We start from the raw sequence: 20,007 nt of genomic DNA, 5'->3' as shown, positions 1-20,007 counted from the left end.
ATATATATATATATATATATATATATATATGTGTGTGTGTGTGTGTGTGTGTGTGTGTGTATGTTTGTGTGTATATATATATGTATAGCCAAATACTGGAATGGGCTCTGCACAAATGGCAAAGTAGTTGGTATCTGAACAGTGTATAAACTTGTATTTCCAGACCCTGAGAAAGAAGGGTCTAAATGGCTGTGACAGCCCGGACCCCGACGCCGACGACTCGGTGGGCCACAGCCCAGAGTCAAAGGACAAGTACCGCGAAATCAACGACGACATTGATCTGCACATGATCAGCAGACAGAGGATATGTGTAAGTACCTGCATCTCAGTCAAGCCTCTCACACATCTTTTCTCTTTTCTCTTTTCTCTGTCTGGCTCACTGTTCGCCCCGCTCATACGGGCCTTCAGGCGTTGAGCAAGAAGGAGAACAAAGGTGGCGAGAGCCTGGAGCTGGAGTCTGCTCTCGCTCTCACTCCACTCACAGAGGAGAAATACAAACAGATTAACGAAGAGTTTGATTTAATGATCAAGGCTCAGAAGATACCTGTAAGTACAGTCAAGAGAGAGGAGAGGTGGAAAACTAACAGCTCTCTACAAACGCTGAAGCTAACAAACATAGGAGAGATATTGCCGCTCATTCTAATTTTGATTTAAAGGGATAGTTCACACAGAAAATGTCTATCCTGTCCATCTATTCATTCTCCATTTGTTCCAAACCAGTGTGAGATTATTTCTTCTGTTGAATACGAGAAGGATACTGAAGGATGTTGAGGGGAAAAACATCCATATTTTTTAGTTCCAAATTTGGATGTCAATGGTTTCTTTTTACGACAGAAGAAAGAAATGCACAAAAGAATGTAGAACCTGTAAATGGTCAGGAATTTATTTATTTATTTATTTTTGGATGAGCTATCCCTTTAATCTTATGGATCTAGTGTAACTAGCATTTATAATGGCAGTGCCTTTTGGATGCATGGGAGATGATTGCGTTTCTGTGAAATGACTAAGAACAGAGGAAGCACAAAGGCGATTACTGTAAGAAGTACAGCCATTTTTGCCTCCAGAGTATATATTGTGCACTTGGCGGCCTTTCACGGATTGGTCCTTAGAAATAGCTACATTTTTTATTACATGTCTGAAACAACACCCTGACTGATTTAAAGAACAATAATCTTAACATGCATGTGCGTTTCTAACTACTTATGTTTGTCGAAGAGATCTATCTATCTATCTATCTATCTATCTATCTATCTATCTATCTATCTATCTATCTATCTATCTATCTATCTATCTATCTATCTATCTATCATCTATCTATCTATCTATCATCTATCTATCTATCTATCTATCTATCTATTTATCTATCTATTTATCTATCTATCTATCATCTGTCTATCTATACCTGTCTATCTATCATACATATGTGTGTTTGTGTGTGGTTACTAGTATATATATATATATATATATATATATATATATATATATATATATATATATATATATATATATATATATATATATATATATAGTGTTTTATTGATTAGAAGGGTTTAGGTTGTGTTGGGTAAAGTGGTCAATGATAGTGGTGAAGAGGGTGAGAGTTCACATGGTGAATAAGTTATATTTACAGCACACAAAGATTGAGAACAACATCACACAGAATATGCAGAGTGCATATTGACCACTTACTTTATAATTTGTTTAGTATCTTTAATAAAATCAAAGCAGTATATATATTTTTTATCTGTCTGTCTGTCTGTCTGTCTGTCCCTCCATTCGTCCGTCTGTCCCTTCGTCCGTCCGTCTGTCCATCCATCCATCCATCCATCCATCCATCCATTTTCTTCTTCTTCTTCTTCTTCTTCTTCTTCTTCTTCTTCTTATTATTATTATTATTATTATTATTATTATTATTATTATTTCACTATTATGCTGAAGCATTTTAAGAATATCAAACAATAAAATATTGAAAAATAGGTTCACTAATAAATTCACTTTAAAACTAAGGTAGGGAACCAAACTAGTACTGTACTATGTCACACAAAAAAAAAAAAAAAAAACCTGTTCCTTACCAGCAACAAAATAGTAATTCTTTAAAACCTTGTGGTTCACATTTTTAAAGTCAGCGATTGCAATTTCCGGGTCCGTTTCGCTGGTTAAAACTGCTTAGTTCTTCTTTTATTTCTTTATTTTCTTTATTCCTTTTACAGCGACAATGTTCATAATTTCACAGTCAAAACTGTAAAAAAGGCAGAGTTAAACCACAAGTCCTAATTCTCATCTGTTGCCCCCTGTCAGATTTTAAAAAGGCAATCTTAAATCAAAAACTTGTTATTACAAAGATAATATCATTAGATTAATAAATAAACATTTATAAAAACTTATAAACTTGATTCACTTTTAGCCATTTCTTTAACATATATTTAAATGTTATTTATTATAAATGTTATTTTGTTATTTTATTAATGTTATTAATGTTAACTTGATTCACTTTTAGCCATTTCTTTAACATATATTTAAATGTTATTTATTATAAATGTTATTTTGTTATTTTATTAATGTTATTAATGTTAACTTGATTCACTTTTAGCCATTTCTTTAACATATATTTAAATGTTATTTATTATAAATGTTATTTTGTTATTTTATTAATGTTATTAATGTTATTTTATTATAAATAAATGGCTCTAACTCAGAAGACTGACCATGCAATTTTCTCCAGATTTGAACAATTTTCTAAATATTTGGGATAAGTTACTATTCTAGTAGTTTGTGTATATTTTCATGAAAAATGTTACATATTGTGCCTTTAAAATCAGTTCTCATAAGATTAGAAAAAAGTCATGAAGCATCAACATTTGCTAAACTATAATAAAAAAAGCCTCAGGGTCTTAAAGACCAAACAGAACATGATGGTAAAAACGGAAAAAAGAACACCTAACGAAAGCGAAGCTGTGCCCACTAAGACTTGCACTGCAGAGAGAAAATATTTGTCTGCCTGGAGCCATGATTGCTGTGGCCTCGTGAGTTAATGAAGAATGAAAGAGTGAGAACGAGTGAGAGGCTCCTCTTCAGTTCCTGTCAGTCCACGCTCCCCCACATGAACACTTACAGCCCCTCAGGACACATGGCTACAATTAGGGGCTATTTTGTCCTTAAAAACGTCATATGAAGGAGCACGCCTCTCCTCAAGGTTAAGCCTGTGTCTTTTGGAGTGACGTGAACAAGGGGATTTAGAGAGATTTAGAGAGTTTAGAGTCATCTCGGCTTGTTCATTTAGGGTACATAACTGAGAAAATGGACTGGAATACTTCTTGTTTTCTCTTGTTTCTCCTTTGTGTTAGGCTTTTAGCTCATTGTTTTCTTCATTCATTTTGTAGATTGTACTATTAATACTTATCTTTATGATATTGCTTGTGTTTTCATGCAGGCTGTGCCCTCTTCTACCTACGACATGACCATCCCCGTGAATAACCAGATCTACCCAGGCAATCATAACCTGCTTCCACTGGCCCACCACGGCCTGCAAAGAAACAGCATGTCACCCGGGGTCACACACAGACCACCTAGTGCAGGTAAAAACACACTAAACAAGTGATGCAATGCTTTATTTGACTGAAAAACGAAATGGTGTAATATAATATACACCACCGGTCAAAATTTTTGGACTGAAAAAGTAGGATTTTTAAAGGAGTTAAGGAGTTTTAAAATAAGCATTTTCTGCTTACCAAGGCTGCATTTACTTCATCAAAAATTAAGTACAGATTGTAAAATAGTGAAATGCTGTCGCTCTATAACAAAACTGTTTAAAAGTAGTTCATAATTGAATTTATTACATTTTTCAAGGTATTTTATTGGTGAATTGGTGAATCAGATTCATTACTTCAGGATAACTCCAACATTAATTATTATTATTATTATTATTATTATTATTATTATTATTATTATTAATAATAATAATAGTATTAAAGCAATAATGAGTGGAGTAATAATTTCATTTCTAACGATATGCAAAAAGAAAGCAGTTATTTAAAAGTTGAATAAACATTTAAACATTTAAAAAGTGCCGCCTTAATGAACAGAAACATTTTGAACGATAGTGTAAGTAACTTTCATTGCCTCTGAAACAACTGTTCTATTATTCGTAGATAACCAAGGCTAGGAAAGGAAGGAAAATACAAGGAAAATACTGATTAATTTAATTATTAATAAAAGAACACTCTAAACTTTGCAGATTTGTTTTGTTTACTTTTTTCACAATAGCTAAAATAAACACTAAGGTATTTGTGACTTATTTTATAATTCTGATTTTCTGTCCATTGTAATTCTATTTCATGCAATGTAAATCTATAAATAGCTAAGTGTCTGAAACAGAAAGTTTTGAGTTGAGTTTTTGAAACAAAATATCTGAATAAATAGTGAGAAACTGGTCAAGATTAAAATCTATAATTCAGGCCTTTGACAATTGTTTCAAATACAGTCATGATTATTATAAGAAAATAAAAAAAAAAATCTACATTGTAAGCTGAAAACAATTCCAAATTTTACAAGTCATGCCTTTTTATGTCAAATTAGTCCAGAAATATGATATAAACTTTCTTTTGTAAAAGTCTGATTTGTGGAATTTAAAAAGGCAGCTGTGGTTGCCAGATTGTATGCTCATATTTTTAAATATATTATAACACTATTGTAACAAAACACTTACTGTAAAATTACAATAAGCTTGATCCCTTTCCCTATTGCCACAATATCACAAAAAAGGCACAAAGTTTTTAAAAAGATACACTTTTTTACCTTAAAAGTACAATTACTTTACCTGTCCCTTTAAGGTACTATGATGTACCAGACGATTTGAATGTTATCGCTCGACTGAATGGCCATTATACGTGGTTATCAGCAGATAGATATGAGCCAGTTGGGGCCTTCTGTGCCTAATAATAGGCTCAGTAGGCTGTTATCATCTATTCCCATGATTAATCAGCTAAAGATCATATATGGCTGTGGCCGAAAGTAACGAGAATTATTTAAACAATTTTTTAAATTTCTCATTAATTGTATTTTATCAACATCTACCCCTACCCCTAGCCCTACCCTAAACCCAACCATCACATTATTGCAAAAACCAATCTGAATCTGGAGTTTTCTCTATTAGTATAGCTGATTAACCACATGGATGGATGATAACAGCCTACTGGTAGGTGCAGAAGGCCACTACTGGCCCATATCGGTCAGCTGATAACCACTGATAACACCTATTTAACCTAGTGGTACATTCGAAGTGGGTGGATGTACACATTTCTACTTTAGCTATTATTATGTTCCTTTCAGTTTACAAATGTGGACCTGTTAGCTACAAAAGTGTACCTTTGAAAGGGTGCCACCCCAGTGACAGGTTTTGTACCTTTATTTCTGAGAGTGTAATTACTGTATTGTTTTATATTATAGAATTAAAGTTACATATATATGTTGCATGTGCTGACTTCAAATTAAAACTGATCAATCAAATGTAGCAAACGTTTAAGTGAATGGTCAGCATTCCCCTATTTTTCCGTCCATGTAATGAGCGGTGTTCGCACAGCATGGTCCCGCTGGCTCTTTGTTACTGTAGCGTTGTCTTGCTTCATTACAGGCAGAGTCTGTCACCCACAGCTCTGTCATTAAAACTGCTTTCTCCTGATGCAATCAGCTCTGTATTCCAGGAGCGCTTAGCTAAATATGAGTTTTGGCCCGGTCTGCACGCCTCTGACCACACTTGCTCCCCTGCATGCTTAAAAATAAAAACGTGTCATTTTTCTTGGACACCACACTCAAGCCCCGCCGGCCACATCGCTTCCCCTCTCCGAAAAGTGTGCTGAGGTGGAAAAGGACAGTGTTTTGTTCTTCTCAGACAAACACACACGTCTCTGTCACCTTATATTTGTCTTTCGGTCTCCTTAAACGCGCTGGGAGGGAGGTAGATCTCTGTGGCTTCAGGGAGTTGAATAAATGACCTGACAGTTTTAAGAAGATTTTGTAATGGGATGTGGATGTCAGCTATGATGAAAGGACTGAAATATTTCTCTCCGTCTCTTTCTTCCTATTCTAGGTGGTCTAATGGGCACTGATCTCTCCACTGGCGCTGGCACCAGTGCTGGTAAGGACGGCATCCCCACATACTACAGTATGTTCCCTTTTCATCACGATTTCTACTAGCCTATAAATGCATGATATAAAAAAGCAGAACATTTTTTCAGGATTGACCTTATTCTTCATGTATAAGAGCAGGCACAACCATTGGAATTTTTTTGGCTTTGGCACTTTGATATTTAGACCTTAAAAGCATGCTGTTTGATGTTGCACACTGATATTTTCTTATTATATTATTCTATTTTTATGTATAGTCATGAACACACTTGTTTGTAGAGCAAATTGTTTGACCCTTTCTGCCAATTATTTATCCTCATAGTCATTTCTCCCATAGGCAGCTGAATTGGAAGATCTAAAACAGAAACATCCCAAAAAAACGAGTGCACTTCTGCATTGCAGAATAAGGTCAATAACCTAGGCTTGTGTTCGCAGTCATTAAGTGAACTGGACTCAACTTGACTGGTACAAACTCAATAGCTCAGAATTCAAATATCTATGAATCTTGACCACATAACCAATTAAAGTGTGGATTTTAAGCATAAATTTGTATAAATAATAAGCTTTCCTCTGATGTATTCTTAGTCAGGATGGGTCAATTTTAGGGAGATATACATCTATTATAAAATCTGGAAGCTGATTTTATTTAAGTTCCATTTAAATAAAATATTCAGAAATTGCATCCAAATGATGTTTTCAGCAATGCACATTACTAATAAAAAAATAGTTTCGATATATTTAGTCTAGGTCACTTCATGGAACTTTATTTAATATCATAATGATTTTTGGCACAATAAAAAAAGAAAATAATAATCATTTATTTGACCCACACAATTGTTTTGCAACGTAAGACTGGCTTTGTGCTCCAGTGTCCCGTATTCATATTTATTTCTGGGCTATTGAGTTTGTATCAATCAAGTCATTTAATCAAATAAAAAGATTATACAAAATATATGCATAATAATAAAATAAATGCATAATATATACTTTGTATTTATTGTCAGTTATTATATAAAATTACATATAATCCCTAGACTAAATGTTTGGTTAGTTGGTAGATTATATTATTATGAATATATTATATTTCATAATTTGTTTGCACAGTAAATACTGCAGAGTAACTGTTTTGCAACAATGTTTATATCTCTGTTAGTGTTATCATATTTTCAAAAGGGTGTTGGTAAGAATTTTAAAAATGTTATTGATGAACAATGTGTTATGCTCACAAGGCTACATTTATTTGATTAATGTACAGTAAAACAGAAATGTTATGAGTTATTATTATTATTTAGGAGATTTATATTTTATATATAAAAACTTTTATTTAGCTGTCATACAAATACACTTTGCACACAACTTTGTTGAAATGTTTTTTGAAGGAATGTCTTTGTTGAAAGAACATCTCATGAGTAAATAGGTCTGTTAGACAAAACAGTACTCGCACAAGAAGGCCTCACTTGCTTTTACTCAAGTTAGGAAGTTAGGAACTCAAGTTAGGAGTTATTTAGATTATGAATCATGAGCCGTGTTTGTTTCTGGAAGAAAAGTCTGGAAAACAAATTGAGGCGTTTGAGGGAGTTCAGAATCAGTTCTTACTGATATAGAGAATAACTCCCTTTGGTGTCTGCTTTGTGACTTTGCAGTTATTATGCACAAAAGAATGTTGGAAGTGTTAAAAAGTCTAATATTACCCCTTTAACGCTGGAATTACAACACATTTTGTAACTACTAGAATAGCCTTAGTGGTCAATCTGATTGTTCTTATTAGATTGTAGTGAATACATTTTTTTTCCTGTCATATTTACATTTAAAGCTTCTATTGAGATTTTAAAATTAACCTTTGAATGTCTTTGAATAGTCATTTAAGGTAGAAATACTAAGAACTCTTTTGTGTTTTGTAATTTTAATTAAATAAGAATGTTAGAAAAAAAACATACACACATTTAGGAAAGGTCATGTTACAATTGTTATTAGGGGTTTGTTTTAACAAGGTAATACAGGTTTCATGAATTTAAAATAACATTTTTTAGATGTTAGTAAGAGTATTGGTTGTCTTAAGGACATCTGTTAACTAGTGTCCTCCAAAACAGTGACAAAATGTGTTTATAAGATATAAAACTAATATCAACATTCAAAGCCTGCAAGTTGTATTTTCTGACAATTTTACTAAATTGATCAACATTTTTTTTGACATCACCTCATCACCTCAGTTTCTCATTAAATCTTGACCAATCAAATGCTCTTTAGTATCTGACATGCTCCGCCCCTTAAAGACACTTCCCATTTGCTTTTAATTTGATGCACTTTTGCCACTCTCTCTTGAAAAGCTGTGATAAAACAGGAAGGAACTACTGAATGCCCTACCTCTCCATGTTTTGGTTGAGATTATGTCAAACATTGAATAAAAATGCACATTTTAAAGACCTTAAAGCATAATTAAAAAAAACACTCAAAATGACTGTATCTAGTTCCAAAGAATAATAAAAATAATAAATAAAAATGCACTAATCCAAAACGTTGTGGTGAACATACGCATTAAACAACCCAGACTCATTCTGATTACGCACCCCTATATAAATTTCTGAAGAGAGCAAGATATGTCTCATGAGCTACAATTTTTGCAGTTTTTGCTTATGAAAATCTTACAGAGGCCACTGTGTATACTTTTTTTTTAGATCTCAAATTACTCTCTCGAATGCCATTCATGCCTGCTCTTCTTGAGTAAATCCACCGCTGTCGACTGACTGACTGACTGACTGACTGACTGACTGACTGACTGACTGGCCAATCGACTGACCCACCCTCCTGACACTAGTGTTTTCAAAAGCACAGATTAACCCGTCCCCCCATTTCCTTAAACCAAACTGACAGTTTTTATAAGCAATCTAGAAAAAGATATGCCCTCGCCTGATTTTTTTTTTATGGTTTCAGAATTTACCATATTCTCACCGTTATTTACTAGTTTATTTTATTTTTTAGCTTTTGTTTTTGTCTTACCTGCTTTCTGAACTGTTATTTCGTTCTTCACTGAACTCAAACCCTGTCATCGTGGTCAACTCCGTCAGCATCTCAAGTCTGCCAATGTACATGTCGAGCTACCAGATAAACAGTGGGAAAGCCGTCCATATAGTGGTAAGCAGTTAGCTGGTAAGCTAGAAAAGCAATGGCATCATATTGCCCCGTAAAGTTTGTTTTAAAGACGAAATGCAGCCATATAAAGCTGTGGCTGCCTAATTCACAATATCCAGAAATGTATACCAGGCTACGTTTTCAGAATGAACCTATGTTGGCATTAAACTACTACCTTATTGAATTTGTTAAAATCATATGCGCACCCTTTTATTGCTTGCTCTTCAAGCATACCGAGATATCTCGTCCTCTAAGCTTTGTAAATGTCAGACTTTTATTTATTTAATTTTTTTTTCTAGAGGTAAACAAGCATATTGGCATTAGCCACACACTGCACTGCCTGACCCATATCCTCTGTTTGTTTGCTTCAAGCTCTTGTCTGAACATGATAGCGCGCACACAGCCCAGCAAATCTGCTCTATGTCTTTTTGCAGGATAACAACTATCGTATGTTTGGAGTGAAACATACTTGGAATATTTTTTCCCGAAATTGTATATGAGTTTGTGTATACAAGAACAGTCCACTTGAAAGGGACAGTTATACAGTCGGAGTGATGCTTTGACTTGTGGTTGTCTGTGAGTTTCTGTGGACACTGCTTATGCTTGTGTCTCTGCCGGGCCTTAACCGCTAGCCAGCGGTCAGTGCAGAAGCATGGCTTGGATATTTAAAGCGTGACAGTAGATGTTTTGAACTTGGCTTCTGTGTTGCTGAGACACAGCTGGGTAACCTTGTCTGGCCCGGGGTCTATTGTGTGTGGCTGAGGGTAAAGTCTGTCAACTGACCCCCTCTGCTCACTGTCTCCAGTGCACAAAAGTACCACTTGTTAGTGTGACCCTGCCGTCCACTTTCAAGGTCTACGGCCATCAAATGTAGCCATTGTGCTGCTGCAGGCTCACACAGGGCACAGTGTGGAGTTGATGTACAGTAGAGCGCAAGTCTGGAAACGAGAGCTGAAGAGAGGACACAAGTGGCCTCAGTTCTAATAGAGAATACATGACATGAATATTCATGGATCTTTATTTTTCACTTTCTTTTAACTCTGGAACTACAGAGGCAGTCGTTTTGACTGTTTTAAAATTTTGTCTATTAAGAATTTAGATCACACTTTATTTTCATGGTCCGTTTGTTGAATTTGAGTTACATTGCATCTACATGCCAACTAATTCTCATTAGATTATTAGTACACTGTTAGGTTGGGGTTAGGGTTAGTGTAGGTTGATATGTACTTGCAAAGTTTCTTATAGTCTGTTAAAGTCTGTTGAAGGAGCAGTATCAACTGATATTAAACAGACAGTCTACTAATACTCAAATGGACCATCAAAATAAAGTCTTACCAGAATTTTGTTCAAATAAGCTTCATATAGCTTTACTATTTTGAGAAAGCAGGTCCATTGTGTCTTTTTCGTAAACCACACTTCAGTTAGATTAAACTTTACAAGCATTTCAACCTAAGTTTAAATGTCATTAAATTGTTTTAATAAGTTAAGTAGCTTATTGGCATGAATTTACAGTGTTTCAATGATGATATAGATAAACATTAATATATTCAGCAAGTATTTTTTCATTTGTTTAGAAGTGATAGTAAAGACAATTACTTTTTATTCAAAAAGACTCTATTTAATCAATTATGTTCATTTGAAGCTTCTATTTAACAAAAATCAGTCATTAAGCTTTAGTTTAGTTTAGTTTAGTTTAGTTTAGTTTTACTAGGTCAATGCACATTATTAAACATTACTGTAACGTGCCAGAATTAGCCAAGAATGGCTATTTTTTATCTGTAGACCCCTTACAGAATGTTAAAAAGTCACACCTGAAATAAAAGCAAAGCATATTAACATACACTGTAAAAAATAAATATGTAAAATTTATGGTAAAAAAATGGCAGCTGTGGTTGCCAGTATTTTACCGTTAAAATTACGGTACAAAACCGTAAAAGTAATTTCTCATTTTTACAGTAATCTACCGTATTTCATTAATTTATTGATGTAATATGTCTGTATTTTGAATTACTGACATCTACAAATCTTTTGTTACACAGATAGACACGTTAACACAGCCATATGCAGGTGGTGATGAGAAAGTTACATTATGAACCAATGCTCATCACAAACAACCTTTCTCACAAGCAGAAAAGCTTAGAAATGCTCAGTGTCATTTACACAGCTACTAAACACCAGGAATGAAATGAAATAAACATTGTTTATCAACATCAGATGTAACATAAATCTCTAATGTACATAACTGATGGGAAACAAACAAAAATAAATGCATAGTAATGTCAACAAAAAGCGTAAAAAGTGATGTGCCATGCAGGGAATTTTGGGAAAGTCAATTTACGGTTATTCGCCGTATATATTAAGGAAACATACTTTTAACCAAGTTATGGATTTTTACTGTAGAATTTTTACAGTTTTTTATTGCTCAAATCCCAGCCATTTTATCATCATATATACACACATATAAATACACATACATACACATACACATACACTATAATACACCAACATTTTATACATGTATATTTATTGCCAGAGTTGTGTCTAGATAGCTCCAAAATGTGATGCGTCCAACACATTATTTAAACAAAATAGTTTTAAAAACTCAATTCTAATAATTCATTTTTTGTGTTTGTGTCTTAGTGACTGTGCATAATATTTTTTTACTTATTTTGCAAGATACTAGTATTCAGCATAAAGTGCCATGTAAAGACTTATCTACAATAGGTTATTGTGTTAAATAGAAGTTATGTTAATTAGGCTAGTTATTTCAAATTTGGAACAAGTAAACAAGTAAAATAAAATACAAACTGTTTTTATTGCAGGCAAATTAAAATAAATAAGACTTTACACTTTTTTAGGGTAATTAAAGTGATATTAAACACATTTACATTTTTTTAAAAAAAAGATTTCATTTCAAATCAATTCTGTTTTTTTTAAGCTTCTCTTCATTGAAAATTCAGAAGAAGTTTCCAGCACAAAATTAATCAACAATGGTTATGATACATATTATTCGAACATACATTTCACCACACTTTAAAAAGAAATTAGATGAATTTGCTTTTTTAAAAAGTGAGTTAACCCATTACTTTTTAAAAGTGATTAGTTGACTTTACTTAAAAGTGAACTCGCTGCCTTAAAATTATGAAGTAAAAGAACTGTTACATCTTACAAAGGGTTTATTACTTTTTTTTACTGTAGTCAGCTTGTTGTTTTTAAGGCAATGGTTTAATAACTAATGCCTTTATACAGTTCATACTAAAAAGAAAATAAGAAATCCAAATATAAAAGATAATCTGACTCTAAACACTAGAGAGTGATGAAAATTCCATCATAGGAATAAATTAGATTTGTTTGGTTTTACGACATAAATTAAATTCTAATTACATTTATCAAATCCCAACTGTGTTAAAATAAAAATAAATTTAAAAAATGGTCTTACATTAAAATATTACACACTTTTGCTCATTTTTCTGTTCTTTCGATCAAATACATGCAGATTTGGTGAGCAAAAGAGACAAAAACATTAAACATTTATTACTGACCTTGAACTTTAGTACAGTAGTGTATATGTAGCTCGTGTATTTAAAAGTATTTTTGAAGTTACACTATGTAACAAAGTTTTGCCAAAAGCGTGTCATGTTATGATGTCCAGCGCAGACAGTTATTTATTCGCCCAGCATACTGGCATTCTCAGACAACCGCAGATCCTCTGCTATGTATATTTATGTATCTGTGACGCATAGGGTTATGCTGGGAGATAGCAACTGATCAGCCAACACATACACACACACACACACACTACATGAGAAGTGCGCTTTTTCTTTCTTTCCTTAATGGAGTCACACAGCAGGTCCATTTAGTCAGTTGGATTAAACTTTACAAGTCATTTCAACATCTTAAAAAACTTAGAGAAGTGAAGTTTAAACATCATTAAATTGTTTTAATTAAAGTAACAAGTAGCATGACTTATACAGTGTTTCCGTTGTTATTTAGAAAGAGATTGCTGATCTATTCAGCAAGGATTCCTTAAATTAGGAAATAATATTCGAATATGTATTAAACACTCCATTTCTGGGATTTCACTCTGTAAAAAAGGATTAAATTACTTGAGAAAGTGAGAAAAAATGTGAAAAAACTTATTTTTAAAGTGATTAGTTGGCTTTACTTAAAGTTGAATAAACCTATTGCCTTCAATTAATTAGTTTGCTTATTAACTATTAGATATTGCTTATTAGTTTATTAAATCAGTGGTGCATGCATTGTAAAAACAATTCTGGGTTCCAAACAATCAATTTGTGTTGGGACAACATGAAGTAATTAAGTTAACTTATTAGTATTTGTAAATTTAGGTGGTTTGAATATAAAACAGTTAAAAACCCTCCAAAGCAAACTCAAGAAGTGTGTCATTTCAGCTCTTTTTAATAATAAGTAAACAGCAAATGTAATTTTTTGAGTGTATGTATATCTTTCAGTTGCTAGAACCCGAAGCTGGCCTTAAACCTTAACACTGAATCAACAAACACTGACAACAGGATTAAATGAAGCCGTTACACCACAACAAGAAATCCTAGATGGTCCAGCTTGATGGAAAGCGAGCATGTACTTAACCACACTATAGCCGGTCAGCTTGCGTTGACGCTCAGTGGAAACTTAGGCCGAGCGCATTTACAGTTAAGCCTCATCTGCGGAGCCCCAGAAATAGAATCGGCTCCTTTATCATGCGTTCACATCAGGCCATTTGTGTGTGAGGAGGGGACCGCTTGCTTCTGGGCAGCTGTAATTTTAGTACTTCCCCATTGTGAGGGTGATAGCTGTGAACAGGGAAGAGACTTATGTGGCTTTGGCAAGGGAAACAGCGTGAGTCATAAGACGGACACTGAAAAAAGGCGCAAAAGCTGTCATTTGGGTGGTGCTCTTTCAGAGGGTACTAATGTGTACCACTCAGGTACCACATTAACATTTCTAAATAAACAACAGTGCTAAACTAAACTTGTCTAGATTTTAAAATACAAGTGCTGTCAGAAATTTCAATCAAAAATGAGGATTTTTCTCAGCCTCCTTTGTTTATGTTCACTTATTTCACTTTAAAGAACATGAAAAAGACTTATTATTCGCCATAAAAGTGAAATTACTGAACCCACACACAAGAGCCTAAAAAAAAGGTCAGTTTAGAAGAAAATTTTAAGACGGCATTTAAAGGTTTTTACATCTAAACTCTTCATATATTGCAAAGTATATATAGTATAATAATTAGTACTGTATATTGTCACACAGCATCCATATTTGGCTAGTTACTTCAAAAGAGTAACTAGTTACTAAATACATAATTAAGTAGTTTTAATATAGTTAATTTGTCTGAAAAAAACACTGGTCACTGGTTTGAACTCCGACTTTTTCTGTGTGGAGTTTGCATGTTCTCTTCGTGTTCACGTGGGCTTCTTTTGTGTGCTTCATTATCTCCCACACATCCAAAGACATGTGGAACAGGTAAATTTGGTAAGCTTGTCTGTAGTGTATGTGTGTATGGATGATTCCCAGTGAAGGGTTGCAGATGGAAGGGCATCCGCTGGTAAAACATATGCTTGATAAGTTGGCGGTTCATTTCGCTGTGGTGACCCCAGATTAATAAAAGGGACTAAGCCGAAAAGAAAATGAATGAATGACAATTACACTTAATGGCATATGGCAAGGAGTGCAAACCAGAGTGCAGCTATAAAACAGTACATAGTGCAAAAAATACGGTGTATATATAATGTAAAACAGTGTATAGTGCAAAAAATACAGTAAATATAATGTAAAACAGTGTATAGTGCAAAAATTACAGTATAATGTAAAACAGTATATAGTGCAAAAAATACAGTATATAATGTAAAACAGTATATAGTGCAAAAAATACAGTATATATAATGTAAAACAGTGTATAGTGCAAAAATTACAGTATAATGTAAAACAGTATATAGTGCAAAAATACAGTATATATAATGTAAAACAGTGTATAGTGCAAAAATTACAGTATAATGTAAAACAGTATATAGTGCAAAAAATACAGTATATAATGTAAAACAGTATATAGTGCAAAAAATACAGTATATATAATGTAAAACAGTGTATAGTGCAAAAATTACAGTATAATGTAAAACAGTATATAGTGCAAAAAATACAGTATATATAATGTAAAACAGTGTATAGTGCAAAAATTACAGTATAATGTAAAACAGTATATAGTGCAAAAAATACAGTATATATAATGTAAAACAGTGTTTAGTGCAAAAATTACAGTATAATGTAAAACAGTGTATAGTGCAAAAAATACAGTATAATGTAAAACAATATTCAATGCAAAAAAACAGTATAATGTAAAACTGTATATAGTGCAAAAAATACAGTATATATAATGTAAAACAGTATATAGTGCAAAAATACAGTATAATGTAAAACGATGATAATTATAATAAAGTGACAGTATAATGCAATAATGTGCTATATAATTAACTGTAATTAATTCATTAATTTTCCCTTGGCTTAGTCTCTGTTTTAGAGGTCACCACAGTGGAATAAACCACCAATTATATATGTTTTACATAGCGGATGCCCTTCCAGCCGCAACCCAGTACTGGGAAACAGCCATATACACATGTATTCGCACACACATACACAATACGGCCAATTTAGTTAAATTCAATTCAATTCACCTTTAGCGCATGTATTTGGACTGTGGGGGAAACCGGAGCACTCAGAGGAAACCCATGCAGACACTGGTAGAATATGCAAACTCCACACAGAAATGCCAACTGGCTCAGCCTGGACTCAAACAAGTGACTTTCTTGCTGTGACTGCAAACCACTGCGCCACTGTGCCGTACAACTGTAATTAAATTACCTAATATTGAAAAGTAATCTCTTATACTTGATTGAATCCCTGATGCTTTGTTTTAATGACAGTAAGTAGTTAGTTTGTAACAAGTGACACCCAACAGCGTCTACATTTTGCTGCTTTTCTGCTGATTTGCAGTGCTTCTATAATCCTCATTTGTAAGTCGCTTCGGATAAAAGCGTCTGCTAAATGAATAAATATAAATGCAAATGAACTATACGCAAGCAGATGCAACAAGGAAGAAGGAAAAATGTCAGAAAACAATAAAATAGAAATAAAAAGTCAGACAAGTGTAAAAGTCAGTGTGTAGCATGAGAGAAATGAGTTTTGTGCTACTTATTGGCCACCAGAATCCCAGCTGTGCTGCTTCTGATCCATAAATCAAGTCTCTGTGGCTCATTCATCACCAGCGTCTTCCACCGTCCTCGGTTGAACCCGTCGTCTGCGTCTGTCGGCTCTCCGCGGGTTGCTTTAACTGTGGCCTGGTATTGTTAATAACTAACGACAGCATGCTGGTTGTTAAATACATCTCAACGGTCGGCGTGCTTTATGATTGGCTCAGGTTGTTCTGTCCCTTTAATTAATCTGCACACATCATAAAATCACCAGTTGCTATGGTTAGCCGAGCAGAATAGAGGCTAGTCTATATATTTAAGTGTGAAAATTGTTTCAGGAAGTGCTTGGATATGTTTTGTCGTTAGGATTAGGATTTACATAAGGATAAAGTAGGAAAAAAAAGATCCAAAAAAAAGATAAATTGTCATTAAACCTAATATATGGTCTCACTTGGCTTGTTACAAGAAAATAAAACAGCTTATTTGAGTTTTAAAAGTAGAATAAATAGTTTCATGCACATTCTCACCAGCAGTTAATGGTAGGGCTAGGCAATTAATCGGAAAGTAATCGGTGTCGACATTCAGATTCGATAATCGATCAAATTTTTCCAGGTAATTTTTTTTTAATCATTTACCATACCTATACATGACTCTGTTAAGCCTTTATTTATATTTATGTGGCCACTATGCAGTCACATCTGATCTCCGGTTAAGTACTGTAGGATGATGGACCCATTCTTGAGCCTTACTTTGCACTACATTGATAATGATTGAAAGCTGCACCAGACATGTCTTGAGAAGGCTTTTTTTCCAATACATTTAAAATATGATTTACATTAAAATATTCGTTTACAAAAGATGCAAGAAATGCCTGGTTTAAAATATTATTTACAGGATATGCAAGTGTTATTTTATTTGGAAGAGATACTACTTATTTTCTACTTTTAAAATCTACTTTTTATCATGCATATTGCTGATTTGTTATGACTATAGAAAAGAAAAAAAAAACATTTTAATGTTAAATGTAGACCCATTTAATTTCACTGTAAATTTCTCATTATAACATTTATTTATTTATTTATTTATTTATTTATTTATTCATTCATTCATTCATTTATTCATTCATTCATTCATTTATTCATTCATTCATTTATTTATTTATTTATTTATTTTTCATTTTGGCTAGGTCTCTTATATATTAGGGGTCGACACAGCAGAAAAAGCTGCCAACTATATGTTTTACACAGCTAATTCCACTATGCCAATTTAGTTAATTCGCCTATAGAGCATGTGTTTGGACTGTCCAGAGCACCCAGGAAACCCACACAGGAAGAACATGCAAACTCCACACAGAAATGCCAACTGACCAAGCAGGGACTCAAACCAGCAACCTTCTTGCTGTGAGGCGACAGTGCTAACTACTTAGCCCCGGTGTTGCCCTTATTTATTTATTCGTTCATTCGTTTTTAGAGAGAGCAGTAGATAGAAACTATTTTGAGTTGAGTTGGAATCATTTTTGTGGCAATCAGCATTATGCCACAAGTGCTGTCGATTGAGCTCATCTCATCCCGATACTGTTTATTATCTTTTAAGTGTGGCAGTGTATTTTTAGTGGATGAAATGCAGTGTTATTTCCTCATCTCCACTGTGAACAATGAAGTGTGGCTGTTGAAGTGTTCAGAGAAGAGCTTCAGCCAGCTGTTTTTCGAGGCCCTGTATACTTCACAATGTATGAGGAGACAGGAAACGCATCAGTGCACATGGCACATACATACATGCACCCGCTCGTACAAAACACGGCCTCTCACAATCACGCTGGTCCCCGACTCGTGTCCTCCTTATTTCCCTTGAATCGTGCAAATTGCTCTTTCAAAACTCCTCATTTGAAAACAACAACCCGAAGAAAAAAAACATTGCCTTCAAATTAAAGAATTTCACCAGGGCGAAATTGCCGAGGACGACATCTGCGTCTAGTTTTCCTCTCGAGTGTATGATTGGGAAATTCATTTATGTCTACCGTATAATTCCTAACCCTCTTTTAAGTGGCAAAAGCCATGCAGCACTCCACATTTCCCCCCTTGAAAATAAAAAACAAGAGGGATTTGGTACAAAACAAAGCCTCTGTACTTCTTTCCTCCAATCCTTTCTGTTTTTTTTTTTTTTTTCCTCCCAGTATAATGTAACCCTCTAGTACTTTGGAGATGATGAAGTCGGGTTAGCAATTGTGGGTGAGGAATAAAGATTGCTTGTCTGATCCACTTCTGGCAGTCTTAAGAGAAAGCCACATGCGCACACATGCATTTATCACTGATTGCCAAATGATGCCCTTCACTGTCAATAGTTAAGGGCCGTGCATTTTCTGTCATTTAAAGAGGCCGCTGGCTTGGGGGATGTGATGTGATGATGCTTGGGGGAACCTTCTGCTCCAGATGGGACTTGATGTGATCACGCATAAAAACATTTAAATAGCTTTTTTTTCTTTCATTTTTATATGTGTTTTGTAAATAAAACCCTTAAGTGTAACCGTACCACCAGTGGGACATTATTGCATTTCAATCCTACACTGTAAAAAAATTATATGATCAACTAGTCATGACAACAAATGTTTTAGTTCATTTCAACAAATTAATTTAAGTTAATCATGTTCTAACTTCTGCAAGCTGTTTTAAGTCAGTTTAACATAATATAAGATAAATACTCTTAAATTTATTTTGATTCAGCTTTAAAATTTAAGACAACCAGGATTTTTTACAGTGTACTCTAATAATTACAAATTATATATATATATATATATATATATATATATATATATATATATATATATATATATATATATATATATATATATATATATATATATATATATATATATATATATATATATATACACACACACTTCGGCTAGTCATGTAGTCATGCATTTATACTTCTGCCTGCTGTTTGTGTTTCCAAAACGCTAGCTGTAGTAAGTTATGTTCCTCTATATTAAGTTTCTTTACGAGTGTTTTGTTTTTTCTGAATGATACCTTAATGTAAAAGTAGCTAAAACCGGCGGACGTGCAACAACTTTAATCATACGGTAAACACAAAACATCTGAAGCTCCTTCTTGGGACTCGATAATTGTAAAAACTCGCTCCATCTGGCTCGTGCTTCACAGCACTCGGCACAGCTACAAAGCCAACCAATCACAGAGCTTGTGATATGCGTCGTTGCGACATATTTCAGAGGTGCGTGTACTTTACGTGTAAAGTATAAGTATAAATCAGCCTTCAGTCCCTAATTTATCAGAGGTTGCCACTGTCGAAGGAACCACCAATTACATTGGCATGTTTTATTAAAATTTCAGATTACATATATTACTTTTTTTGTTACATATAGGAAGGATAATAGATTAAAACACATTTACAGTCATGTTCCAAAAAATAAACAAAAAAAAGATTTTTAGCTGATACTGTGGTAAGGATAAATACGTTCCAAACAAAATAAAATACTCGTGGCTCCTGGCAATTTGTTGGGGTCTTATGAAATGAATTGATCAGTCTGTGT

At 33.8% G+C, this 20,007-nt stretch overlaps 1 protein-coding gene across 21 annotated transcripts in view; it reads left to right on the top strand.

Moving 5' to 3' along the window:
* mef2cb (myocyte enhancer factor 2cb) overlaps nucleotides 1–20,007 on the top strand; it is a 127,346-nt gene that overhangs the window by 96,266 nt on the left and 11,073 nt on the right. For 5 of the 21 annotated variants that reach the window (XM_073951129.1, XM_009301758.4, XM_068221323.2 and 2 more), the window contains 3 exon segments: nucleotides 164–310; nucleotides 3,431–3,575; nucleotides 6,086–6,160. In XM_073951129.1, coding sequence (XP_073807230.1) covers nucleotides 164–310; nucleotides 3,431–3,575; nucleotides 6,086–6,160 — 367 coding nt within the window. 21 annotated transcript variants of the gene reach the window in all.

The sequence above is a fragment of the Danio rerio genome, chromosome 5 (genome assembly GCF_049306965.1).
Source record: "Danio rerio strain Tuebingen ecotype United States chromosome 5, GRCz12tu, whole genome shotgun sequence".
NCBI lineage: Eukaryota > Metazoa > Chordata > Actinopteri > Cypriniformes > Danionidae > Danio > Danio rerio.
The sequence above is the reverse complement of the archived record's forward strand: the minus strand, read 5'-3'. Positions and strand labels throughout refer to the sequence as shown.